The sequence below is a fragment of the Thunnus albacares genome, chromosome 17 (genome assembly GCF_914725855.1).
Source record: "Thunnus albacares chromosome 17, fThuAlb1.1, whole genome shotgun sequence".
NCBI lineage: Eukaryota > Metazoa > Chordata > Actinopteri > Scombriformes > Scombridae > Thunnus > Thunnus albacares.
This window is the reverse complement of record NC_058122.1, coordinates 17,050,688-17,078,288: the sequence shown is the minus strand read 5'-3', so window position 1 is coordinate 17,078,288 and position 27,601 is coordinate 17,050,688. Positions and strand designations below refer to the sequence as shown.

General features: G+C 38.6%; 5 protein-coding genes across 6 annotated transcripts; 2 read left to right on the top strand and 3 right to left on the bottom strand.

The window, feature by feature from the left end:
* Positions 1-947: 947 nt before the first annotated feature.
* LOC122967783 lies at positions 948-3,283 on the bottom strand. 2 transcript variants are annotated; one of them, XM_044332597.1, is made up of 4 exons: positions 3,174-3,283; positions 2,742-2,844; positions 2,478-2,607; positions 948-1,696 (listed from the first exon to the last, which is right to left on the bottom strand). In XM_044332597.1, exons 1-4 carry the CDS (start codon positions 3,261-3,263, stop codon positions 1,417-1,419), a joined length of 603 nt encoding a protein of 200 aa, XP_044188532.1. In that variant the 5' UTR covers positions 3,264-3,283; the 3' UTR covers positions 948-1,416. The 2 variants fall into 2 exon arrangements, with proteins under 2 accessions (XP_044188532.1, XP_044188533.1); XM_044332598.1 differs by having other exon boundaries at positions 2,478-2,604.
* Positions 3,284-7,873: 4,590 nt separating this feature from the next.
* Positions 7,874-9,771, top strand: LOC122967782 (tetraspanin-10). Its single transcript, XM_044332596.1, has 3 exons — positions 7,874-7,997; positions 8,088-8,683; positions 8,851-9,771. Exons 1-3 carry the CDS (start codon positions 7,908-7,910, stop codon positions 9,155-9,157), a joined length of 993 nt encoding a protein of 330 aa, XP_044188531.1. The 5' UTR covers positions 7,874-7,907; the 3' UTR covers positions 9,158-9,771.
* Positions 9,772-9,923: 152 nt separating this feature from the next.
* LOC122967785 (retinal cone rhodopsin-sensitive cGMP 3',5'-cyclic phosphodiesterase subunit gamma-like) lies at positions 9,924-12,142 on the bottom strand. The gene is made up of 4 exons (XM_044332599.1): positions 11,739-12,142; positions 10,672-10,842; positions 10,527-10,567; positions 9,924-10,422 (listed from the first exon to the last, which is right to left on the bottom strand). The coding sequence occupies exons 2-4, from the start codon at positions 10,824-10,826 to the stop codon at positions 10,346-10,348; spliced, it is 273 nt and encodes a 90-aa protein (XP_044188534.1). The 5' UTR covers positions 10,827-10,842; positions 11,739-12,142; the 3' UTR covers positions 9,924-10,345.
* A 2,396-nt stretch (positions 12,143-14,538) lies between these two features.
* ccdc137 (coiled-coil domain containing 137) lies at positions 14,539-19,445 on the top strand. The gene is made up of 6 exons (XM_044332451.1): positions 14,539-15,007; positions 15,514-15,659; positions 15,747-15,972; positions 16,380-16,462; positions 18,268-18,347; positions 18,443-19,445. The coding sequence occupies exons 1-6, from the start codon at positions 14,937-14,939 to the stop codon at positions 18,641-18,643; spliced, it is 807 nt and encodes a 268-aa protein (XP_044188386.1). The 5' UTR covers positions 14,539-14,936; the 3' UTR covers positions 18,644-19,445.
* A 1,969-nt stretch (positions 19,446-21,414) lies between these two features.
* On the bottom strand, positions 21,415-26,607 carry LOC122967303 (G-protein coupled receptor family C group 5 member C-like). Its single transcript, XM_044331867.1, has 4 exons — positions 26,243-26,607; positions 24,282-25,284; positions 22,505-22,593; positions 21,415-22,420 (listed from the first exon to the last, which is right to left on the bottom strand). Exons 2-4 carry the CDS (start codon positions 25,264-25,266, stop codon positions 22,322-22,324), a joined length of 1,173 nt encoding a protein of 390 aa, XP_044187802.1. The 5' UTR covers positions 25,267-25,284; positions 26,243-26,607; the 3' UTR covers positions 21,415-22,321.
* Positions 26,608-27,601: the final 994 nt, after the last annotated feature.

The following is a 27,601-nucleotide window of genomic DNA, read 5'->3' as shown; positions in this document are numbered from 1 at the left end:
AATTCAGAGAGCTGACACTTGACCTCTTCATTTACATGGAGCTATAAATAAGGAGAGGAGACCTGTAGGTGCATCCTGGGAAGAAAGAGAGGGAGGAGGAGAGAGGTGATGCTTCACTGATCAAGGATGAAAACTCAGTTTCAGTTGTTACTCATTTTATGTGTATACCAGATAAAAAAATATTAATTAGGTAATTCAGTTTTGCTCCATTATTGTCAGAGTAGGCAAAAAGTTTCATGGTTCAATGTAAGAATATCATGATCTGCATAAGACAAGCTGCAGTTTTATTGTCAAGCATTTGTTACTTTGTTACTTTATTTTTAATCTCCAGGGTAAAACATCTTTCATTTTATCAAACCATCATGATGGTTAGTTAGCTCTCATTAGCTTTTCATGTTCATTATACTGAGTGAATTTTGCAGCTGTCCGGAATCAAATAAACTTTATACAGTGTTGTTACTGTACATCAAAAACTGCTTATTTATTTCTTTATGTTGGAACAAGGACAAGATTCACACTGTTTATGCTCTCCAAAACCCATCAAGATGTCAGAAACAGGATTTGCTTCAATCGTGCTTGTGCTGACAGACAGGAAAAATGATTAAGCAAATATTTTTGCTTAATATACTTTTGTAAACCAATTTGAAAAGAATATAAAATAAATTAAAAAGTCTGTTTGAAAACTTTTGTATGTCATCCATGCTGTTGTATTCCATCGGTACTGGTGGCAGATGTGGCACAGCGTTGGAGGTTCAATCTCTGGCTCCTTCTGTCTACATGTTAAAGTGTCTTTGAGCGAGACACTAAACTTACCAAATTGCTCCTGATGTGTTGTCTAGCACCACCACTAGTGTGTGAGTGTGTGAATGAGGGGAACATTGTAAAGCATTTTGTACTTCTGAGGTTGAAAAGTGTTGTATTAGTGCAGTCCATTTACAAAGTACCAGTTGATTAATATGAGTCTGTTTTTAATAATGAATTAGGTAACATAGTCCAAATATATCAAGCAATACAAACAAATGCCATACAATGTTAATCAATGTGAAAAAAGTATCTATGTACTGCATTAGACAACATTTTCAGCCATTATGTAACATTAAGTCCAGCTATTGCTATTATAATGTATAGAGCGGCAGGATGACAGTTGATAAATTGATAAATGCTGCCACCTTGTGGTTCAAAGTGACTTTGTACAGAAAGGGAGATTTACTTGTAATAATATAGAGGTCTATCATCGTGTCTACGCCATGCAGCCTTATTTATGTGACCGTTTCTCACATCACACTCATCAATAAAATAATAAAACTCTTCTCATCTTCTCACTCATCTTCTTCTGAAAATATATAAACATATCAACTCTTGTTCACAGCAATACATCAGCACTGATACTAGACAAAAGCCATAAAGGCAACAGGTCTAAGGTCTCTGTTGTCCTCTCCTTCTCACTCTGATTGGTGTTGGCTTTGTAATAATCCTCCTGTCAGGAACCCTCATCTGTGCTCGCATTGGAGACCTCAGACCAACATTGGGGTGAATCCTTTGTATGGGTCGCTGAGGCAGCCTGGATCTACCATCCTTGAGGTCATCCACAAAAGCCTCCACTCTGTCAAGCTTTGCGGTGAGCGCCCCGAGCTCATCTTTGAGTGTGTTAAATTGCTTGTAGAGGTCTCCCAGAGCATCTGACAGAGGCTGGATCCTGGATAAACGCAGAGATATTTGGGAAAGTACAAATGAATAAATGGTTTCAACATTCGAATGGCTTGTCACATAACTTTGGCACTGCAATGTTCCACAAGCCCACATGAAATAGCAGCATTGTTTATGGGCAAACAATTACCAAGAGAAGAATCAAGTCAATTGGCAACATGAACAAAGTCATGACATGCAGTTAAGCAGAAACAGTCCCATCATCTGCAGGAAACATCAGGATAACAGGCATAAAGAATGGAAGTCCCCAAAAAGAAGTATAAAAATAGTTGTTTTTTGGCCCAAATTTAAGCAAGAACTGAGGATGCTATTCACTCTATTACTGGAGAGTGTCCATATTAAACACACTTCTACACATGTTATCTGTTGTTGGTATCATGGGCCTAATCAAGGATCAGCAACTTGAAGCAATGTCTGCCAGAAACACCAGAACACAAGGCTGCAACATTTCCCGTTTTCTGTTGGCACTGTCTCCAAAGTGAGGTCATTACAAAGCAGAGTTGGCTTTGTGTTGACCAGAGCAAATGTGGATCGTTATACTGGCTGTGATAGGTCTGTGGTTATGCAAAGAGCAAAGAGTTAGCTACTAAGTTCACATGACTGTGAGGAATAATAAATTGTTCATTGACGTCACTGTTATTCTGTTATTCTTGCACATTAAACCTCTCTCTTACTCAACATTTGTTTTTTTCTTCTTGTTTTAGTGTGTTTGTCTGTACTATCATCACTACAGCACAGTTACAGTCAGATCAGAAGCCAGTGTGACTCACCTGCTGTACTCAGGAAGGACAGAGGAGTGGTCATTGATCAGCAGGTCTTTCACTTGGGTTAGAATGGCAAATTTCCAGTTGTCCAGTACCTGTGTAAGGTTTGAGCACGTCTTGGCATCGGTGGGTTCTACTAGACACGGAAATTTATTTAGTCATGACCTGAAAGGTGAAGGATCCTGGATTCAATTGCTTTCGAAATGTAACATTTATGATAATCATTTACAGATTGTGGAAAACCAAGCATGACGGCACATCGTCCCTGACCTTTAGGGTCCCAAGGTGAGGTTTCCTGTTTCCATTTCTGAGCTCTGCATGTCGAGATCATGCAGAAAAGGACCAGAACCCCCTTCATCCTAATGTTCATCACCTGGCATAAGCAGAAATACAGACATGCTGAGAAACAAAAAAAAAACCTCTTATACCTGCTGACAAAGTTAAAATTCCACTGTAAATGTATTAATATATTTAGCAGCTTCTGCTAATAACTCAAAGAACTTTGTTTTTCTAAATTTAAGAAGGTTTTTTTCATCCACATTATGGAATTTTATGATTTTCCGAAGTAAGACTGACACATGCCTATATTTGAGGAAATTTATTCTTCTCTAATCTATCTTGACCTAGATTTACTGCCCTGTAGGTGAAACAGAGTGAAAGGAATTTCAAGTTTAGTCATATTGGCAGTGGGTTTTACTATACCTTTCCGTGAAGTAGTGCCAGGGGTCTCTCCAGGTCACAGCAGCAAATCACTGTGGTACGATCCTTCCACAGTGACAACTGAGAAAACATGACCTGGGCAGCACTCTCTTATAACTGCCTCCCCAAACTCCCGGAGCCTTTCCCCCCACCTGCTCCCACCCACTTCAGAGATGCAGGGCGGTGACACACTCTGCTCCTTCCACATGCATGCACACTGCTACATGCACATGTACAGACATAACATGGCACTAAAGGCAAATCTTCATGCTTGACCCTGTGTGTCTTGCAGCCTATGCATCTGCTACAATGATAAATAACTCACAGAGCCTGAATGGGAGGTCATGATAATCCCCTGTATGTGCTCCATCTGTCCTCCACATATCTTTTTGCTGGTGTGAGCAGTGTGGGCAACTGTACTCCCTGTAGGCACCGATCCAGAGGAGGTGTTTGATGTAGCAGTATTGATCGAGCCAAGCATTCTTACTGCCTACTGTAATACAATCTGCTCAACATCTGGGCTACGACAGACGAAGCCAGCAATGGTCCCTTTAACTGTCGAAACCTGAAGAGCCACATGTATTTGATGAAGCTGAAAATAAGAGAATGAAAGTATATGTTCTTTGTTGTCAAAATTTTTAATAAAATACCATTTTATTCTTCATGCAGCAGCAGATCCTGCGTATGTCTGCTTTGTTGATGAGTGTCTAGCCAATTTTGAAACAGCCGTTACGTATTATATACAGGTCCCAAGAGATCCCTTCAACCGAAAACCGCCCACGGCCATAACTCAAATAAGAAGTTGCCTGATTTAATCCATTAGGTTTGACATAAATCTTTGACATAAAGCTTTGATGAAACCAGATATGTACATAGAAATAATCATACTGTTGATGGAGGGAGAAACAACAAGTCTTTAGTTTTGTTTCAGATTCTTTCAATATATCTATAATCTGGACAGTTTCGGACAGGCAAGTGCAGCTGGACCCCCTCCAAAAAAAATATAGATCAGTAAAGCACATTTTCCTTCATTTTTAAATACTGGGCACAAGCAATGGTTTTCCTTTTCACTTCTACCTTTTCTCATCTTCTTTTGTCACAAGAAATTCCAGATCTGATCTATTCCAGATTACAGCTCCTTATTCTATTTGGAGCACCTTTTAAAATGGAAAGACTGTGAATGCTGCTCCATCCTGCTGATGTCTGCAGGCTGTTGTATTGATATATTACACAACACTAGTGCGCTGCTGAAAAGGAATCCGACTGGGCAACACTCCCTGCCATCTGCACCAACTTTAAGCTCACAGAGACTATACTGTACTGTATGTTGTAAGTAGGATGAACATTATTCCATCAATACCATACATCCTCAGTGCTGACAACACAACACAGGGAGTTGGATTCCTTTCAAAGAGTTGGAACTAAATGTTCTATTTATCCTATCCCGTCAAAAGATTTATAAACAAGGAAACAGTGAGATTTGTAAAAGAATGTAAAAAAAAAAAAAAAACACTTGACATCCAACTTCTAATAATCATGTAATCATGCTTCCCTGTTTTTTTTTTTTTGTTTTTTTTTTTTTGTTCAGTTTGAAGGAATATTTTTTGTTGAGTTTTATAAATGCCTTTTTGTGTGGGGATGTCTTTTGAATCTATCAGAATGTTCATTGACTGTGAAAGTGTGTGTCTTGCATTATTATATGTTCAGTGGAGAATCAAGCAAATTAGCAATAACTCAAGGTAAAATCACTCCACTGCAAGTAAAAGCCATGCATCAAAAGTGCAAAAGTATCAGCAGGAAAATGAACTTAAAATATCAAAAGTAAAGATATGATTCCCGTCAATATTATATTTTTTAACTGGATCATTATTGCTTCTAATTTTACAGCATCTTATGTGTAGCTGGTCGCAATGAAGCTCTATTTTTTTTTTTTTTTTTTACTTTTTTGTGTCTTTTATATGTGGTTGGGTAGTTTAATATATAGCAATGTATCAAATTGAGCTGATCTTGTATGTAAGACTTGATCTTCAAAGTAAACAGTAACTACAGCTGCCAAATAAATAGTACCTGTGAAATGAAGCGGAGTAGTATGAAATATGAAGTAGCATAAAATGGAAGTAGTTTAGTCAAGTACAGAGTAAATTTACTTAGTTGCTGCCCATCACTTAATGTGTTATTTTAAAGCATTGAATGCAGGCACTCCACACATGTTTATCTGGTATTTGCTGGTGCAAACTAGTAATACTGTGTATATAAATATATTTTCATAGAGACAAAGTTGTATTTGCACTGTCAGGCAGGCAAAACCATGCTAGTGTGAAACTATTATGAACTATCCACAGAAAGTAATCTGGCAGTTCAGGAATGAGTATAACAAATCACAATTTGTTTTTCTGTTAATACCCATTACTGTGGAAACAGATTTGTGGCGGGACTAATGCCACACCTCCTGGAGCCCACCACCAGTCAATCTCAGGCTCTGTCTGCAGCAGTAGACTGACTGCCTTCCAGCTCCCTGCAGCCCAGTCCAGCACAGGCAGAGGAAAGAATGACAGCAGTGGACCTGCAGCCAGAGAGTGAGATAAACTGGCTTCTCTCTCTCTCTCTGTTTCTTAACTCACCGTCACATGTGCTCTCTCACATGATACTTTTTATTGACTCACAGCAGCGCATTACTCTATAATGACTTTATCAGAGACATGTTAAACTGAAATATATCAACTCTGTTGCCAAACAGAAGGTGCACCCTGAGGATTCCCATGTTTCCAACGCAGAAGGAGACAGATGACCACGAAGACACATAGCCTGATGAGCCTTACAGGAGGGAAGGAATCATTTTGCATCAAGTTGTAGTCCCTACAATGCTGATCTGCTTTTGATGACAGTTGCTGAGATGATGCATCTTGTGACTGACTGGACCAACAGATGCATGCATCATTCATTGAGATTAACATGCTCATTTGGGCTGAGCATGGTGACTGCATGCAGAATTGCAGAAATGCTGTCTTCATAGTGAATTACTCTGAACAAAAGGTGGTTCTTGAATAAGAGGCACCACATAAACAAGACAATACCTGATCTGTTGAAGGTTGAAGGTGTGGTTTTTCAAAGGTTTGCCAGTGTGTGACCTTTGACTTAAATTGGAAAAGTGCCTGCTTGGTGCAAAGATGGTTGACCTGAGTGTGTTTAGAATCTCAAGGGTTCACTGCCCTCCAGTGGTCACAGTGAGGAACTGCATCACTACATTAAAATTGTGGCTAACACAGTGTTAATATCAGCATAAATTGTTAATAACAATATGTACAACTCATCAACTATTAGTGTGATTATTACAAACAACAACTGCAATAAAGTATTGGTTATAATTATGTGTATTTATAGTTTTCTGGCATGTAGTCCTGTCTACACCATCAGAGATTTTCATACTGCATCATGGGAAACATCATAACATCTATGGTGAATAGTTTTGCAATAAAGTTACTAAACAAACAGGCATAAGAAATTAACAGAAATGATCACAGAATAATTATGCTCAGTGTTGATGTGGCTAAAACACAGAAAAGGAACAATATAGAAAAATTCATATTTAATGTGTGTGTATGTCTGTGAGTATTTTTTTCTGCTAAAACAGAGTGAATAGCCTTGCAGGAGCCAGTAATATGCAACTGATAACAAGCCTGGATCACTTTTTCTCACTACAACAAAAGACAGGTGCTGTATACCATAAGAGGTTGTGGGAGATTATAGATTTTGAATTATGTTGCTATATTCCAACTGACAAGATAAGTCCATTATACAAGGCCAGCTGACAATCAGCCATAACTGCTCCAGCAATGAAACTGAGAAAAACTGACAACAAACAGCCTCACATGATAACAAGTATATTTCTCGGATGTTAGATCTGATCTGCATTGATGACATTTGACCTTTTAAGCAGATAAAGGCAGTATCTGTTAATACGGTAATAATCATCATTTTCAGTGCCAGAGGCTGTCAATGGAGTAGGATGAAATAAATGAATAGTCAGATGTGTGAATAGTTAGGGCCAGAAATATTACTAATCTACCAGGAGTTTTAAAAAAGTGGTGTTGGTGATTGCAAAGTTGGTTAAAATGTGTATTTGTTGTAACTTAACCGTATATTAATACAGCTACAGCTAATTATATAGCTACACAGGTACTTAGTCATGATGTCTTAGTATGGAGTATTCAAATTGGCTACAGGTGCAAAGTGACACACTGAGTCTAAAGTCTGTTGAGTTTTTGTCATAAAATTCAGTTTCACTATTTCAAGGTTTAACTTTTTTTTTTTTTTTTAAATGGACATGCATTCTTTCTTTGACCACCCACTTTGTCTTTTCCAAGTAGAATCAAATCATTACATAACAATAATGGTTTAAAACTTTGACATCTTTGTGGTTTATGTGAGTAAACCTCACATCAAAAGCCTCTTGTGTGAGTCTCTCTCTCTCTCTCTCTCTCTCTCTCTCTCTCTCTCTCTCTCTCACACACACACACACACACTCCGATAACCGTCTAATCCCCTAACTGTGACTCTCACATGATGAAGAAATCCCACGCTTCACAGCCAGGAGCTAAACACAGCATAGTTACTGCACCTCAGCTCACATGCTCCTCTGTTCTTACTGTAGCAAATGCTCCCCTATGCTCCACTTCAGTTTGTGTCATTCTGACCAGCTAAAAGCACAGGGAGGATCATCTCCCAGTGGTTGACAACATGAGGAGATATATGCTGATAAGAAGTATCCCTTTGCCCTGGTTGCGGAGGGACACCACACAGAATGAGTCTAGTCCGCTTATACCAAAGGTAAGGGGCCATGTTTAAACTTCTGTCTGGTTCTTTATGCACTTCACTCTTATAGGTATGGTATTTAGATGCTTTTCTCTGTGTCTGAAGGCGGGCTCTGCAAAGGAAGATGCTGAGGAGGTTGCCCATGTGACCACTGAGTTTCACCAAGGAGGGACAAACAATGGAGAGGAGGACGATAGCCTTGTATTCTCAAGGATCCAACCCTACTACAGTTATTCTTTGATGGACTATTTTCTAAAATACTTCCTGTTCCTATGCAATCTGGTGTTCACAGTTCTAGGCCTGGTGGTCCTTGGTTTAGGGATGTGGGGCCTCATCAGCAAAGAGTCATTTGCCAAGGAGAAGATTGGCAGTATAGGCACCGACCCGATGCTGATACTTGTGACTATGGGTATGGTGCTAACTATGCTTTGCCTGTCAGGCTGCGTTGGCGCCTTAAGAGAGAACTGCTGCTTACTGAAGCTGTTCTCCGCAGTTGTGCTGGTGCTCATCACAGCACAGGTGCTAACTGCCATTATGGCCTACAGTCTACAAGATCAGGTTAGAGGAGTCCTGCGGTCAGGGATGTTAGCTGCCATGGCGCGCTACCAGGATGATCTGGATCTGAGGTTTATCACAGACGAGATTCAGTTTAATCTGCAGTGCTGTGGAGCAGATAACTACCGTGACTGGGAGATCAACATGTGAGTAGAGTGTGACTAACTCGGGTATTTATAAATAAAAAGTACATCATAACTTATTCCTCATGATGTAGGAATGCCTTGAAAAGCAAAAAATGCTTCTCAGTGTGTTGTTGGACAGAAAAACTGAACATACTGTACTTTTTTAAGTTTTCCTTTCCTTTCCTCAGATATTACAACTGCTCAGCTCCGGGCGTGCTGTCATGCGGGGTTCCTGCTACATGCTGCATTGACCCTTTGGAGAACGGCACTGTGTGGAACTCTCAGTGTGGTGTAGGAGCCCAGCTGCTGGATGAGTTTACTGCTCAGAGTGTGATCTTCCTAGGTGGTTGTCTGGGTGGGATCTCTCGCTGGATTGAGCAGCACGAAGGCCTGATAGGGACAGTTACCATTGTCGTACTGGGGGTCCAGATTCTGACTCTGTTTATCACTACAAGGCTGCTAGAAAGCATCCAGTGGCATAAAGTGTATATATAATGTGGAATGATGAATAGATTTGTATGCTGATATTTAATGAGTGCTGACTGCTTTTGGATCTCTGCCCTGTTTGTCTTACCTATCCTTTAAGTACTAATTTTGAGGAACATAATACATCAAGGCGACAGACCAAAATGCATGATTTGCTGGCAAAATTCAGCTTTTGATTCTGGTTTTGAACATTTAACATTTAGTTACATGGCCCCTGATGGCTTAGCTAAATCTAAATCCACAGTATGTGCCTTACACCACAATTTTGCTGTAAAAACAAGCATAATATGTGTATGCTTGATGACAGCATGTTGTACCCTTTCACCCAGGCAAACAGGCCATCTACTGGGGATACTTACAATATTATAAGTGTCCATTTCCAAAAAGAAGTGTGACTTAGAAATAATGTGACAGTTACCCTAGAATTCTTATTTTAAGCCCTAATTATTCTCATGGGCTGTTAACAAAAACAAAAATGATCAGTTTTGGTGAAATGCTCAGAAGCACACACATTACATGGGAATAGACAGAATTTAATTGACCCTTATTTTTACATTCATGTGTAATTTATGCACTTTTCTGATTATTTTGCAGCTGACATGTTCTACTCTCAGACTTTTTTTTCTGAAAAGGGACAAATAAAGAAGAATTATTATTGGAATTCTAATGTTTAAAACACAGTAGCCTAGCATTGTTTGATAGCACAGTGTTTTGGTTTATGAGATATCAAATTGGCACAGAGGAACAAAAATGAAGACAAAGTTGTTTGAAATTGTTTTTAAAAAAAAATTCCAAGCTTTATTCCGAGTTTGATTAAACATAATAAACATGATGCTGACAATCATTGTGCAGACACTCCCTAAATTAAGCCAGTAACCTGAGCTTTCAGTTACAGCTCTCCTCTCCAAACTCAGGCAATAACACAATGACACATTCAGCATCAGTGGGTGATGGACATTAAAATGGCAGCTTGAGAGTCTTATGAAAATAGATATATTGTATAAAAGAGCTTCAGCAGCATCCACAATATGCAGATGTATACTTGATATGCTAGTTCTTTACTTTGTGGTTCACAATTCAAACAAACAGTTATTTATAAATTGAGATTGCTAGAGTTGAATGTTGAAATTCAAGTTGCTGAACTTGCCACATCAGTTCCCTTTGGTACAAACAAAAATCATTTCATAATGCAGAGCCTCAGATGATACCATACTGAGCCAGTTCATGCAGCTCTAGATGGCTGTATGCTTCCCAAGGGCAGATTACAGTGATGTCTGTTGAAAAAAGAAAGAATAGTGATTAATTAGTCTGTTAATTATGTTTGGTTTGTGTGTAATGTTTAGTGGTGCGGTCGCGTAACTGTGCCAACTCTGCTTACCAATGCCAAGCCCTTCCATTCCAGGGATGTCCTCTCCAAAGCTGAGGGAGAAAGAAAATCACAAGCTTTATCGTGGGAAATTTGCTGTTTTTAAAGACAAACTTTCTGGATTTTACTCAAGAGCATTAACTCTAAAAAGGCCTACCCAATGACACCTCTCTTGGGAGGCTTGCTCTTGAACTGGCGGGTGTTCCTCTGTTTGAACTTGGGTGGGCCCTTGCGTGGGGATCCAGGGGCCGTGGTTCTGGGGGGAACTTTGTTGCCAGTCTTCGCCTCAGGTTTGGCCACTTCCAAATTCATACTTCTGTTGTTTGAGCTGTAATGGGACAGAATAGTAATGGGTCATAAAAACTGAATGAAAAAAATAAGAAATGTTGGGTATCAAAGCCAAATTTACAAGAACAATAATCAATATGAATTTCTACTGATCTGAATTTTGCAGTTTCTGCCAATAACTTAATACCTGAAGAAACATAGATATGTGTACAGACAATGAAGGCTCCTGTAATCCTATGCTCACATTAATTGACCCTCTACAATGCCTTTAAGCTTCACAGCATCTTGATAATCAGATTAGTGATTGGACATGCTGAATTTGCTTGTCGTCCTGATCTGACAGCAGCTCACAAAATACTCAATCAAATTATGTACCATGGAAAGTAGATTTGGTAAGAAACTAAACAGGAAATTTTCAGAACTGTAACTCTTTAATGACGAAAATGTGTAGCCATGTCTGGTATATAGTCATTTAAGAACCAGTAATTAAATAACATTTTAAAAAGCATATCAAACTGTGTAAATTTGTTTGGTTACATAATCTGACTACATATAATATATAAATTCTGTTGTAAAAAAAATCTAAATATTGCTTTTAAAAAAAAACACAGTTATTTTTCTTGTACACATACACATTTTCCAATTTCCAGTAAAATTTTACAGTGCATCTGCTTTTTGTAATCTAATTTAGATATGAAATACATACAAAAAATCCTGAATTTAAAAAAAAAAAAAAAAAAGTTATGTGGATCAAAAGTCCTTGCCACATATTAATCAAAAAAAGTCACATCTGAAGTTGAAGGTGCCAAAAAAAGAGGCAAAATACTGTTAAACAAATTGTTATATGCAATATAGCAATATTACTGTTACATAGGATAAATTGACATGTGTCCAAAAAGTATATTTGCATTCAATTCAGTTGTTGCTAATACTCACCACCTGTGTTGCTGTATGTATCAGCTGGTGATGTTGGAGGTCTAGGTTGCTGGTATATGATGAGCTGTGTTCAGTGGAGCCCTCTTATACACCTCAGGTTCTGAGAAGATTATGACGTTATCAGCTAATGAACTATCCAGGCCCCTCATGACTCGCACACACGTATGTACGCACGTTCATATTGTATATGGAACAGTATGTTCATTAGGGATTGGCTGACAGGCAGTTGAGGGGATATCAGTTCGCTGTTGCTGAGACTTACCTGAACAGACACATGGCAGAGGAGACAAATGCAGATGTTTTAGAATAACAATAAGGATGTGTGTTGGGGTGGCCATTTGCATATTTCTACAACCTTCCAGAAATGTGCAGTGAAGGGACAGGGCTGTGGGATTTTCTCATCAGTAACTCCTCACCACCTGCAATATTATGCAACGTACGTCAGCCGAGAACATGCTAGCATGAACAGCAGCAGCATTCTCCTTTCATCAGCAGTCTCTCAGATTGAGTTGCATTATGTCTCACTGGTAATCCCCCCAACTCCACCCACCCCTACAAATAAACACACACCTGGTCCATTCATCAGATGGTCTCGATAATCTATACTACTCATACACATGCATGTGCACGAGAGATGGAAGGATACACTCCTACCTGATTTATTTGCTCTCACTGTCTGTCTCACAGATTCAGCCAACAATCTGTGCACAATCAAAAAAACAGCATTAGGATCAGAGGATGCATTTGATACCAGTATTTCTACTTTTTTATGATCTATAATGGTGAGTTTTTGATGAGATCACTTTCTCTGAGTAATCCCCCACACACATTGAAAAGCATGCAGGCTCAGGAGTGCTTAGGCTACTGGAAATATCAATGACACGCTGAGTGCCACATGTCTGATGCTCAGTGACAAAATGCTGAATGAGATATAGATTAATATGGTGCCCACTGTGCTTGCAGAGCTCCAACTAATGGTCACTATTGATTAATATGTAGATTCTTTTGATTCATCAATTTAATCATTTAGTCTCACTTATACATTTATGCAAATGTTTAGTTTCACAGTGGTGCAAAGTAAGTACATTTAGTCAAGAACTGCACTTTTATACAATTTCGTAGCAGTTACACTTTACTTGAGTATCAGTACTTTACTGTATATTTCCACTCCACTACCTTTCAAATTGAAATATTTTGTTTTAATCCACTGCATTTATCGATCAGCTATAGTTATTAAGTTATGTTTGCATATAAAGTATACCTTCAATTTATAGGATACATTGCTAAAGATGATATGACCAAACAGTAGTTAGCACTAGCCCAATCAGCTACATAATTAAAATGCTGCTTATATGTTAATGCATCAGTACCAATAACAGAGGGAACTATTACTTCTACTTAAGTAAAACAATGAGTACTTCTTCTGTGATGCATAATGGGTACTTCTGCTTAAGTAAAGTTCTGAATGCAGAACGTTTTTTACTTTATGCACTGAGCATCACTATGTTTACTTTTATTCTGTCCATCAATCAACTTTTGTTTCAGCTCTAGTAGACTATCATTTAATGTTGGTTGCTACAGTGTTTGCTTGAGTTAAGTTGACTTAGTCTTAGTTTAGTATTAAATAGTAAACTTTTCACCATACTACTTCTGTTGAATACGATTTTTTAAAATAAATAAATTGTGCATTTTCTAATATTCCAAATATGATCACGTCCTTTATTTTTATTATTATTATCTGGAATCAACTAAAACCAGCTTTGACATATTTTGGATTGAGGCTGCTTCAGGATAGTTCCAGCGACAAAGAGGAGCAGGTGCGTAGACCACAGTGTGTCCATTCATGTCCTAAGCCCCTGCAAGACAAAACTAAATAGTCCTCATGTCTTGTAAATGCATCGGTGGACCAACTTTCTGAATAGGAGAGTAGATAAATGCAAACATTCTGGTAGCTACTTGTCAGATACTGGCTTTATTGACTTAGCCTATGATTTACTGACAGGGGCCCGAGGATTAATTGATTGTGCTCTAAATTATCTCCCTGATAGTATAGATCTGTAAATTTAGATCTGCTTAAGACAGTCCAATTTAATATAAGCATAACACAGAGTGTAAATGGTTGATTGAACTGAGATGCATCTGCACTTTCAATTTAATATGATCATTGAAATTCAAAGTTCTGGACAATTGGAGCATTGTTCAAACAAACTGAAGTGTTGACGCCATCTGGTGGCAGATAGAAGTGACTGCAGTTACTTTAGCCAATCAGGATGACGTTTCTAGAAAAGATCGTCTATTCTATTAATGTATCACTTTGAGATAAAAACAAGTCCACCATTTGGATTAGTTGTCCTTTCTTCTTAATCATATGTTTAAAAAACAAACAAAACAAAATATTTTAGGTGCAGCAGCCATCGACTTTGTTATGATGTATGATGAGATTATTTAATTTTATTTTATCTATTCAGCAAAATCGATTAGGCAACATATAGGCTTACTGGCACCATTATTACCTGGAAAGGGAATTAGATCATGAGACCAGGTGATCAGCATTAATTAATTATCTGGGACATACCAGGAGTACATCTCAAGTCTCTTAATTTCTGTCTCCTCGCTACTCTAGCGGTGACAACTGTGAACCTTTATTAGTATTAGCACAGTGAACATGTGTGCAGACACAAACTCCATCAGAGGTTTCTACAGCTGTTAAAGCCGACTGACAGCTGATCCAGCTGTGATCAGCTGTCGCCGTCATCAGAAATGGACGTCGCTTCACATGACGCTTCAGAGGAGAGCACGTCTCATGTCTCTTAAAACAAATTTCCTCGTTTCCTCTCTCCTCGCCTGATTTCCTTGCGTCTCTCCTTGCATCCACAGTGGGAGAAACTAAGACGCAAGTGAGGTAAACGTGGATGCAATTTAAGAGACTTGGGATGCACCCCAGGTGTGCTACCTCTCTGGATATTTTGTCCATTGTGGCAGATTTTGTCCACACCTCTCTCTGTGAGCTCGATGTCCCCAACAAGAGTGAAGGTATTTATGGTACCCAGAAAAAAGTGGCAGAGTGAGACGTCGTCTTTTCCGCCTTTTACCCACTCCGAGTTTGAGGTTCATAGGTCAAAGGCTATACACGCTGCTCCACATGTGTTATTGTTTTGTTCATATAACGTGTAATGCAGCGAAATAAGCAGCAGTAATATGGGGAAGAATAAGAAGAACAAAATGAACGAGTCGGGGAAACAAGCTGTCAAGGCCGGGCAACAACCAAGGTAACCTAAAGAAGCTAATGTGTAAAGGCTAGCTAGCTGTTATTAGCTCGCTAAGTTAGTTGCCTGCAGTGGAGGAGGAAATATTCAGATCTTTTTCACAAGTAGAAGTAGCGATACAACAATGTAAAAACACTCCAGTACATGTAAAAATCCCGCATTCAAAATCTTACTCAGGTACTTAAGTATTATCAGCAAAATCAAAGTATGAAAAGTAAAAATACTCTGAAATACAGTTGAATGGTTGCTCTAATGTTATTATTACTCTTGCATGAACGTGTAAGAAGCTTTTTGATGTTGTATAACTATTAAAAAGGGAGCTGATTTTAACTACACTGTTGGGTAATTTAATCTGTAAAAATGATAATATTTTATAAATCGTATCAGTACCTTAGTAAATGTACAAAAGAGATCTAACAGGTGTATTTGTATCTAAATAAGGTTCAACTCAAAGCTAACATTTCCTTTTTTTTCTTGCATGCTAACTGGACTATGTGTCAAAATCTCAGTGATAAGAAGCATAAACGAGATGGTAAACCCAAGAAAGCCAAAGAAGAAGACCACCTCAAACACATCCCCTTCAGGCTCCGAGAGATTATGAAGAGCAAGGACAGAATGAAAGCAGGATCCTTGAAGGCAAAAAAGCTAAAAGATTGTGAGTAAGAAAAATCATCCTTATACTTTTTTTTTTAATGTATTTAGTACCTACACGTCTGCTATAACTATATTTCTGTCTCCTCAGCCATCCTCTCTAAAAGCAAGGCAGATGATTCCCAGGATGGAGACATACCTGTGCCACATTTCAGGAGGAGAAAAGAGGAAAGTGAGGGAGCTTACAGGCGGCGCATGGATAATGAGACCAAACATGTCCTCTTCCTTACCAAGAACCAAGTAGAGAGAAAACCTGAGCTGGATGCAGACAAACAAGAAAGGCCTGCAGACAAGGGCAAGTCAGAGAAGAAGAAGGAGTGAGTACACTTTGACTTATAAAAGAAAAAAGTTGTGTGTTTTTTTTCTGAACTGGTGATATGTGATTGTGCTGATATGGGATTTCAGGGTGTGGCCAACTGAGCCAGTTTTCTGTTCTGGTTTTATAAATTGTTGTCATCTTTGGTTGTAGCTTCAGTCTAAATACATCAAGAAGTCACATGATTTGTCTTGGGAACATACAGTGAATTAAAAACAACAATACTAAACCTTTTTAATGGACACATTACACACAAAAATGGTAAAACCCAACATGCAGTTAAATGACAATGACTACAACAAGAACAATAGAAAATAGACTATAACACAGAAATGTAAAAGTAATTATTATTCTTGGATGATATATATAATATGTCTAATTCACTTGATCTTTGCTGTCTTGTCACAGGTACGATAAAGCAAGAATACAGAAGCAACAGCAGAAAAAGTTGCACAAACAAGAGGCTCGGATGGAAAAAGAGATGTTCGTAGGTAATGTATGCTTGTATCTCTGCAAGTGTTACCACTACAAATGATGAGAGGTAGCAGTTCTTACCTCTCTAATTCAGTACAAGCATGCATATTGACTAGCTAAAATTAGGTGCATTTAAGATTATCAGGGCAGGAGGAAGGTTACATAGTACCTACATGCAGTGTCTGTGTTAAGATTTAAAAAAAATATGAATGACGTGTTCAGTTCTCCTGAAGTTCTGTCAGCAGCATTTCTTAATGTTCTGCAGTAGTTTGATGGTGTTTTGAGGTTGATGTCAGACGAGAGAGAAGAGATGATTTCCTAAAAACCTTGTTTGGACATGAAATCTTGTTTCGGGTGACCAAATGCAGGTTCAGTTATTTCTTTAATGTAGCTGATGTTGCCTGACTTTAGTTTTTAGAGCCCTGAAATCAAAGTGAGAAGTATCTTTAATTATTTAAATTTTGAACAGAAAAAAATGAAATGTTAAGAAATCTAAACTTATATGCTTATAGAACAAGGTCTCAGCAATCCAGCACTATTTCAGTGCAACCTCCTGATTTTGTATTTTTGTCATAAAATACAGTAGTGTCCAAAAGTGTGAGACTTTTGGACCCTATTTTATGTGTTTTTCCTGTCATTACTTAGTTTTTGTCAACACCGTTAGACACAATACAAAGTAAATTGTTCCTATTTATTTAGTCTAATATAGATTTAGAGCTTTTAAATCATTGTCTCTGCACCATAGGTACACATATGCACTGTTAAATGTTGAATACTAACTTCTGTTCATTTTTTTATACTTTCACGTTTACTCCTTTAAAAACTTACATTACGCAACTTTTATCATCAGCACTAAATATATAAAATAACCATTTTAGACATCAAAAAACACATTTTTAATTTTAAAAACACAGTTAATTTAATAAATCAACTGTATTGGAGGAACAGATTGTAAGCATAATCATTTAAAACAAAGAAAATTCCATCTGACCGTGGTGACAGTGGCCAAATTACAAACAATTAACAAACAATTCCGACATTGTCGCCACTCAAGTGAATACTTCCTTGCTTAACAGATTTATTTAGCTAACAATTTGGTACAACAAATAATTAACATTTTCATGGTATTGCCACTGGCATGTCTTTTGGTCAGATGGTTTTGGTGTTGCATAGAATAGATGTAAAGCACAGAAGGATGAATAACTTGAGTTTTACAGTTGGTTTCCTTTGAATGAACTTCCTGTGGAGGTTGAATATTGTGTCAGTCAGAATCATTCTCTGATGCTTTATTTTCTTCTGTGTTATCGTGTCCTGTTTGTCAGTCATCATTTGTTCAGCATCATGGTAGAAATCCTGAACCATCTGGGTTATTGTTTGAATGCAAGTGGAGTTTTTCGTCAGTAGCCCTTCTCTTTCACAGTGTGTTGTATGTCAGCTCAAACTGTTTTGTCTGGTATATTAGGGAGCATTTCTTTAGAACCATACCTAACAGCAGCTTTACTGTACATTACCTGCCCTGCACCAGACAACAGACAGACAAAGTTAGTGACTAGCTGGTGAACATATTGGAGTGTTAAGCAGCTAAATAACAAGATATTTTTCTTAGTTGATGGAGACCAAAATAGAGCTAAAAGGAAAGTGAACATTGTACTAACATTTGTTAGCTGAAGAAAGAAACATTTCAACAACTTTATAAGGTAATAACATGTCAGTGTTGTGTTTACAGCATGTTCTGATGCCTCCAAAAATGCCATAAATGCTGCTTTAATCACATAATTTAATCACTTGAAAAAGCTTGTTTATACTGATCTAATGTCCCTAGATAATGTCCCTTTTGGTGAAGTTACAATGGAACCACCTTCTCTGAGCGCCAAACCCAAGAAAGCTCAGATCAAATCTCAGGTAACCTGCTATGGTGTGATAACATGTTATGTCAGTGTTCTTAAAGCTTGAGTAAGTGGTTAACTGTCGTTTCTATCTTCTTCTCCAACCACCAGAAGGCATCAAAGGAGCTGCTTCTCAACGCTCTCCTAGGCCACACAATGACCTCCACAATCAAACCCTCCATGGCCAGACAGAGAATCATGGAGGAGGAGCGGGAGCGAGCAGTGGAGGCCTACCGTCACCTCAAGAAACAGAAACAGCAGCAGCACAACGCTAGGATCGCTGGTCTGGAAAAACTCAAGAACCTTCAGTGATGTCTGATGTCATGTCACCTTAAGGAATTATATTTTCCTCAATTACACTCAAGTGTCAGTGACTGTAGGCAGCAGTGTTCAGAAACTGACATAGATTGTATTTGTCAGCAGACTGTATATGTGTTGTGTAGCTCTGGAACTGAAATGCTAGTGGGGGAGCTTACCACAATGTTGCTTCCTGTTGGGAAAAGCAGCACACATTTGCATCCATATGGTGCAGTTTCAGGTGAGTCATTAACTACATTCACCTACCACAGTCATTATCACATATTGAGGTCAGAAGAGAGCAGGACATTCAAATGATGAATGGTTTTATATCTTTTGAAGAAGACAAACTGATTACTCCAAAATGAAATCCTTTTCAGAAATGTGTTGGTTTCTTTTCTTTGTGACGTTGTCGGATGTTTACTGGCAAGCATTCATTTGTATATTCACTCTTCTCATTGCGTTTTTAGGCTACCACAATGACATCATTTGGGATGCTGTGGGCAATAAAATCACAATAAAATCACAAAGGTTATATCAAGTCAAAGATAAACCTCTTGACTGTGTGCTTAGGTCCCACTAGATGGCAGTCCTCCTGTAGAAAGCTGCTCTCACACTGTTTGGAGAGCTGACAGAACATGCTGACTGAACTTGTCTTTTGACTTTTAAAAAATTAAACATTCATTTTTGGTGGCACATTTTGCCATTTTATATATGTGAGCAAATGACTGCAGTATTGTACCATATTTAGATCTGTATTTGGTAAGTGAAAATGAGCAATTTATATATAAAATGTGTATAAAGAATAACAATCTCACCACCGGGTCTGTTTAGTATCTTTTCTGGAGCCTTCGGTCATACTACATGGTCTTCATCAACAGAGGGAGTTTGCCCAGTTGTCATAGAAATTGCAGATGCTTAAATTTCCATTTCGCCTGAACACTAAGATAAGACATCACTCTTGACCATGGAAACAGCTACTGAGCAAACAATCTCACCACCACCACGTCCATTTAGTAGCTGCTCTGGAGCTTTTAGTCACATGACATGATCATCTTTGAACATCATGTGGTTTGTTTTCTCAGCTGCTGTTCCCAAGATCAAGAATTCACTTTGGAAACCTCAACAATAAGAATACATTTATTAAAAAAAACAAAAAAAAAACTGTTTTGATACGAAATGCAAAAACTGTTCATACTTTGTGTTCATGTGTACCTCTCTGAGAACCCTGAAGCCTGGGGTAAATAAATCAGCCTTTTTAAATGCCGAACACTTATTAGAGCCTGGCACAGCTATTTACATTTGTAATCCTTTAAAGGTTACCCTCTGTTCATTCCAGCTATGAACAAGGCCTTTGTTTGAACATCGACCTCTGGGACAAATTGTACAAATTCAAATTCAGAGATGTTTTGTCTGACAGCTTGATCTTTCAAAGCATCTTTGACCTAAAAGCAAACATTACGCTGATAATATTTTTTGCAATATAACCAGATGGTATTAATATTGAATACCTGTTGTCTGGACTGTGGGTTCTCAGTCATTTCTGTTTGATCAGCTTGACCAGTAAAACCCTCCGTCCTTTTTTTTTTTGTTTTGTTTTGTTTTTTCTTTCTCTGTGTTTGTCCACTCGGGGTTGTCACAGTGACAAGGAAATGCATTAAGTGAGGACAGCTGCTTGTGATTGGTTGTGGTGGCTCCCTTGAGCTGAGCACAGCCACCACTGGTCACGTAACCACAAATGTCCATGTGCACAAGACAGCTATTCGTATTATCAAGTGATTTACAGTTGCTGCCTGTCAGAGGAAGGTGGTGATTTTGATTTCAGCTGAAGTCACTGACCAGCAATAAATGTCTAATACACTTACTATATACTGTAAATACTTTAAATGTATTTCTGCAGAGTGACACCTCACCAGCTTACATTGTTGTCCATTAATCTAGAGCTAACCAAGTCAGTTACATTAGGCAACTACTGCCTGAATGCTCTGTTTTGTTTAAATTTGGATACATTTTTCCTGCGCATGGTCACCCTTGGGAGTCATTTGACAAAGCTGCGGTGCCCATCTGCATCTATTTTGCAGCTCTTTGCATCAGTTTCTCTATCTATGCACTGGGGTTAAAAGGGTATAAAGCAAAGCCTTACAAAATAGTTTGTGCCAGTGAGTGAGTACTCATGGCTGCTGACAGTACAGGATGGTGGGAGTAATTGGGAGTGAGCCTACTCAGCCTGCTGCTAGGCAGCCACAGCTCACTCTGAGGCTTGTAAAAGTGTGTGTGTGTGTGTGTGTGTGTGTGTGTGTGTGTGTGTGTATGAGAATTATTGTATCTCTTGCTGTAGAGAAAAGGAAGAACTCATAAGTCAAAGCACTTGACTTTTTATTATAGGTTTATTTAAAAACCATATAATCTCTGTAGCATTTTAAAACGGTTTCAAAAATTAAATCACATTGAGCCTGTGTGTGTCTGTGTGTGTGTGTGTGTGTGTGTGTGTGTGTGTGTGACAGAGAGAGAGATAGAGAGAGTGTGATTATTTGCATCCCACTCAGCTTCTTATGTAACAGATATGCATGCGGTGAAGGCCCCTGGCCAGTATTGTGTTGCTGTTATTGTCAGACAATGCAGTTTGTATTAAATCTTATTCTTTCGTCCCCAATACAAAATATAAGTGCGTCCCCTCGGTGCCACTAAAACTATCACAGCCCTAAATTCATACTGGAAAAGCGCATTACTTGGATTTATTGTTTGGGTTTAGTAACACTCCCACAATATCACTCTCAGTGCCTCCTACGATAGTTTTCTGCCTCGTTCAGCAGCACTCCACAGTGAGAGAGCCTTTCCCCGACGAGGCCCCAGGTAAAGCTGTTAAAGCTTATCAAGCCAACATATGTAAATAACTGCCCAGGGCAGTGTATATGGTAATCCTTGTGACACTTCCTCTTGCAGAATGCAATATTTGCTTCTTCATGACCTGTTTAAATCCAAACATCCAACAGCCATACATGATTTAAGTAACCTTTCATAGGTTTAATAAGTTAGAATTTACACCGTTTACATAAAATTACATATTTTATGAATCCAAGGCACTACGATATCACATGGCTTTCAGAGGAAGTCTGAATCACAACATTTCACAAGTTGACATATTATGCAACAGCCCACAGATTAACAAATTGCAGTCAGCAGAAGCAGATTTATGAACAAAAAAAATGTCTGTGATAAAGCAATTACAACTTTCAATGTTTGTGAATGAAAACTAACATGTAATAATTCAATTATATAATTATACCTCCTTGTCTACCATTTCTCCAACATCAGTCTACAATAGTCAGTGCAGTACAGTGGAGCAGCTGTCACCTAAAAATGATATATATTTTTCCACTTTAGGCACTATTTGAAAAAGAGGAGACATGCCGTGCATGAACATCAGCGGAAATAAAGAATAAGGCAAAATGAGGAAGTCTGTGTGAGAGGAGCTAGATCATATTACTGCATATTGTTAAAGATTCACCGCAGTGTGTTATTATGTAAATTGTCTTCCTAAGGAAGAGGTATGGGGATGTACATTACATTTGATACTAGGAACTCAGAGGCTACAAAAAACCCAATTGGGGATTAATTTCATACTGGAGCTGTAACAACCCAGTGTCTGGTTGACAGTGCAATGTCCTCTCGACTTATGCTGCCTGTGTGTCCTTAAGGTGGCAAAGACTCGGCTGAGTGGGGCAGGGAGCTGCGGCCTCCTGGGTTCAAAGATGGGGGTGTGGCTCGAGGAATCTTTGTGTCTTGGTCCATCTGTGAAAACACACGGACAAGTGATTATTTTAGATGTGACAGAAGAGGAGATGGTTCGTGGTGTAAAATATTGAGGACACTCACCTTAGTCAGACCCTTGGCAATCAGGGCGATTTCAGTTGGCTGGTATACACAACTTCGTAGCTGACCGTTATAAGCACCATATGGAGACACTGGAAGAGTATGTGATGATTGTCATTGCAGACCAATTTAGGTCAAAACAGCTAGGAAAATTAGCTATAGGAACAACTGATGACATTTACTCAAATTGACCAGCTACGTGAGTCCATATTTGCTGCGTCTGTCAGGAAAAATCAGACACCATGTACAAGTTGGATATTTTGAAACGCTGCAGTATCCTACCTGTTTTAAATATGTGACAGTGTCCTCACATTCAAACATTTTGCAGTTATTGTTTCCCTCTTATAAATTTCTGTTTATCATAAGAGTAATACATTGTAAACACAGCATGGTAAATATACCTGTCTCAGCATTGTTCAGTAGTTGACAGTGCTGATTGAATATAAAGAGATGAATTGTCTGTTTACAAGCAAATAAATAAGATTATTATAAGACCTTGTAACTGTAATGTGGGGATATTCGTTTCCAAGTGACTGAGTGATGTAAGTGCTGTATAATATTGGCCAAGGACACAACCTTCAGTAAGTAGATCAGACCTTTTTCCTAAAAAGGGGCATGATGTATGAATGGCACATATTTAGTTTTATAAGTAGACTGTCGTGGGCACTGCCAGACACTAAAACATGGACAAAAAAACCCAATTCACTATCTGTAGGCCTCACAATGTATGACAGTGACAATGAATGTGTTAAAATAAAGCCTTTTGTAGGGCCTTAGGCTATGGTCATTCCACAGACAAATTTTGCATAACAGGCGCCACACAGTATTCAGCAGGAAAGGCTACAGTGGTATACAGTGGCTATAAAAAGTATTCACACAGAATCCCCTCCCCCTCTTAGAACAGTTGTATAGCAGTGGATACTGTTCAAATTTATTTCCATTCAAATTCTTGACTACCTGAACAGTTTTGCAAGTGAAATGTTGTGTTTTAGAATCATTTTGTATAGATGTGTTGGTATTTTTTTTTCTTCTGTTGATCAGTGTCCTATGGCTGACATACTCTTATTTGTTGTGAAAGATTTTGGCCAAACATTAAATATATAATAGACTTCATTGTGACTGTTTGTCAGCTCACCTGTGCTAATCAGGATTAAAGCTAACAGAAGGGGACAAAGACTTTAAGGAAGAATTCAAAATAATTAGCAACTGTGAGGAAAGAGAGCCTGCAATAGTAATGTTTTACTGCCATCAGCCTGTCAGCAGTTTGAGAGGGGATTTTAACAATAATGATTATGCTGACAATTAATTACAGTGGACTTTTGGCCTGCATGCAAGTTGTTACTTCCATGTATTTCATGGTTATACTTGCTAACAAGTGCTGGGTTCAGATTGACAAATGGCAACTATTCTGCTACTTTTTTGCTGTTTTGTCAAAAATAGAAATAGTAAAATGACAATTTTACAGTATTTTCCTTTGATGCAAGAGGCAACAGCAGATATATTGCTTTCTGCAAGTATTGTCAGATTAATGGTACCTCACAACAGCTACATTGTTGCACTTCATTATGTCATATAGGTCTGTGTTTGGTTGAAACACTATTGCCAATTTTTACACAAAAGAAGGGTGTCTGCCCAAAACATCCGTGCTTAAATAAATCACTTAATTGGAGTGCTTTCCTGCTCAATCTTGATGTTTAGCTCTGGGGATTCCATCTATACAAAAGGTGTTGATTAATTATTATTGTAAGATTAAGGCAGACCATAATGTGTTATGCTGTACCTGTTGGAGATTCATCCATAGAGAAGGCTTTATTCTCCATGTACACATTCTGGTGGGGTGGCTCCGGCTCTTTAAGGATGTTGTCGTAAACCAGGCTCCTGGCAGGATAGACATCTCCATCATGGGGCTCTTCCTGGTCTGGGTCCTCCTGGGTCAGTAAGCAGATTTCTGGGATGGTGTAGAGGAAGAGGAACACCCAGGCATTTGACACCACAGCTACGGCCAGAGTAGGATCGTCCCAACTGGGGTTTCCAACCACTTGGTTCCCATGGATGTACATGACAATCCAAGCTACCCAGATAGCCATGGTTAGGAGCCCTGTGAACAGGATAAAAGCTCCATCTCGGCGCCACTTCTTGTTCTTATGTGTCAGTGAGGGCAGAGCCATCAGCACCACAGCAAGCAGCAGAACCATCACATAGATCAGTGCCATCACAAAGTCCTGGTTAGCAATGCCGCAGGACAGGTCAGGGATGTTGATACTTCTGGGTGGGCTCCTGGCCACAGTGATGATAAGCCACTCAGTGTTGATGATTACTTCGACGAGCCAGAGACCCAGTGCTCCCAGGCATAACATCCAGCTCCTGGGCCCCCGGCCTCGCCGCTCCAGCAGAGCGAGCCACAAACCATGCATCACCAGGCAGGCTAGACAGCCTGAGAATAGTACCCCGAAGAGAAACCTCCGTGCAGCACAGCTGGTGGAATACCGACCCACAATGAAGGCAAAAGTTAGGCCAAAAAGTCCCAGAGTGAAAACTAGAATGCTGGCCTGCAGGGCCACCATACCTTTCCTCTTCTTGTCTGTCACAAATGGTAGACAGGCCATGAGGATGACAAACAGAACAAAGGAAGTCACCACACCAGCAGCAGCAACAGCCTCCACCACGACCCCCCACACTACAGTCAGGTCACACAAGTTGTAATATATGGAGCTGATGCTGGAACCACATCCTTTCGGGGCACTTGTCGGGACCATGGCTTCCATGCAGATTTTTTAAAGATGCTGCAAAAAAAAATTGAATGACAGATTATTTATCGATGTATAACTGCAAAGATTCTCAGTCAAGTAGGTCATGGTTGCAGAAGTCGGTGTAATTCTACATGCAAATACAAACTTTATTATTCTTTGCATCACAGATTATTAAAACAGACATGCAAAGAAACTAGATACTTTGCATTCAACTGCAAACAGAATATTCCCACAATATCCCATAAACACTGTCTCACAGAAGAGTAAATAAAGTTAGCTCTATGATCCACAATATATTACACAATTTATCTCAGTTGTGTGGAACCCCTGCATTTAATAACAACATGGGATGATTGTGCAATGGATTCTTATCTCAGACACAGTCTAGACTTACTACATGATTTCATTTGCGGAGGCATCATTTTAGCATTTTTACCATGAGACAGAATGTTCCCTATTCAGCATCCCTGCTCCAGCAGATATAGCCCACTGATGTCATTAAGTGGTCAAGAAGGATTGTTTTGTATTTAACTTTCCAATAGTTTTTCACTGTCAATTTAATAATATTTCTTCTGTAAGATACAAAAATCTACAGTATATCCTAATCTACAGTATGACCTAAATACTTATAGACGTCAAATAGAATTGTTGCTTTCCAGTGAAAATCATGTATCTCCAAATTTGGTCATTTAGAATTTTTGATATAAACTGAAATATTAAGTGTTCCAATATGAGTTTAGAAAATTCTTATTGTCACTTATTAGCTAAATAAACCATTTAAAACCCATTTCTGTGGATTTTTTTTTTCTAAGACCATGAAAAGTTGACATTTTGAAGTTACGTGGTTTTCACAGGACAGTGAATATTAATCTTATGCTGATTTTAGAATGGCACATTAAAAAGTCCCTTACTCAACTATTATTATAAGTGTATAAGGCAAACACGATGAAAGTAATTGATTCAAGGGTGACTTTCCGTCAGGTAGTCTCACCTGGACTGATGGCTGGTCGCCGCTCCAACAGGTGACTCAGGTGAATTTACTCCGGTGAGAATAACCCACCTCAGAAAAAAAAAGGTTGCCTTTGCCGAAATATTTGTTTTTCGCGAGTATTATCAGGCTCCAGACAGATTATTCGACCAATATCCACGCGTTTAAATGTCCCCTAATGAACCCTCGGGATGTTCCGGGCGGAATCAGTCATCCATCCGCCCACTCCTTCCCTGCTGTTGTTGAGCCATGTAGTACTGTACAATCCACTCACCGGCAGTCACATCAAAGTAATTGTCCTGTACAGTTACTATTCTGTGAAAACACCTTCTGTAACGACTCAAGCTCAGACCTCTCTGTCTCTATATCCGACCTTTCTGGTGTTCCCAGCTTTGCATATTCTATGAGATTAAAAGCTGGTATTTATTTCAGGCAGCTTACATCCAAACAAAGGGGCCACTCACCTCCCAAGTGAGACATTTCCACTTGTATACAGGCTATTCAACATGGCCAGAGCCTGCGACCAGTTTGTCATAAAGAGACTGATGATGATGAATGGCTTTAATAAGTTTAGTGATTAGATCAGTATTGTGATTGGTCTTTAAAGGTCCTTTCTTATGACATTATCAGCTGTTGCACATACAACAGTTTATAGGCCTGTTTGTCAGCATTAAGTAAAAGCAAAAGGCCCATGTTAATTTGTTCAATTTAAGAATAACTCAAATGTGTGCCGTTTAGTGTGCATAACAGGCATAGGTGAAATCTAATCATAATCTGGTATTTTCTCACTTAACCGTCATTCTACCAACAATATATATTTGTATTTAATATTTAACACACTCAACAAGGACTACCAACTGGGGTCCCCAAGAATAAACTACTGTAACAATCAACCATCATAGCAAAATATTAACTCACTTCTTCTCAAAACATTATTAGTTAATATGATTAATGTCATCTGGAAGAAAACAGATGATTGGCTATTAAATTTAGGAAAGTTACAGTTAATTTGCATATTGTGTCAAACAAAAACAAAAACAACAACTTTCAATTAGGACCCATGGCAAACATGAACTAAGTAAATAGTTCCATCTATTAAAACTGCATAAGAGGAATTGGGTTCTTTTGACTGGGTTCTCCCAGAATCCCAGTACATTGTTTTTTGTTGTTTTTTTTGTTTTGTTTTGTTTTTAAAAAACACTAATTAAAACAGAAACAGAAAACAATGATATAAAGTCATTAGGAATAAATTGATTGACAGAGCCATGAAAAATCGGAATGATAGAATAAAGCATCTGTGAGATATGACAAAAGCTATACCTCTGGGGTCTGCGAGTACCCCAATCAGTAGAATTAAGGTTA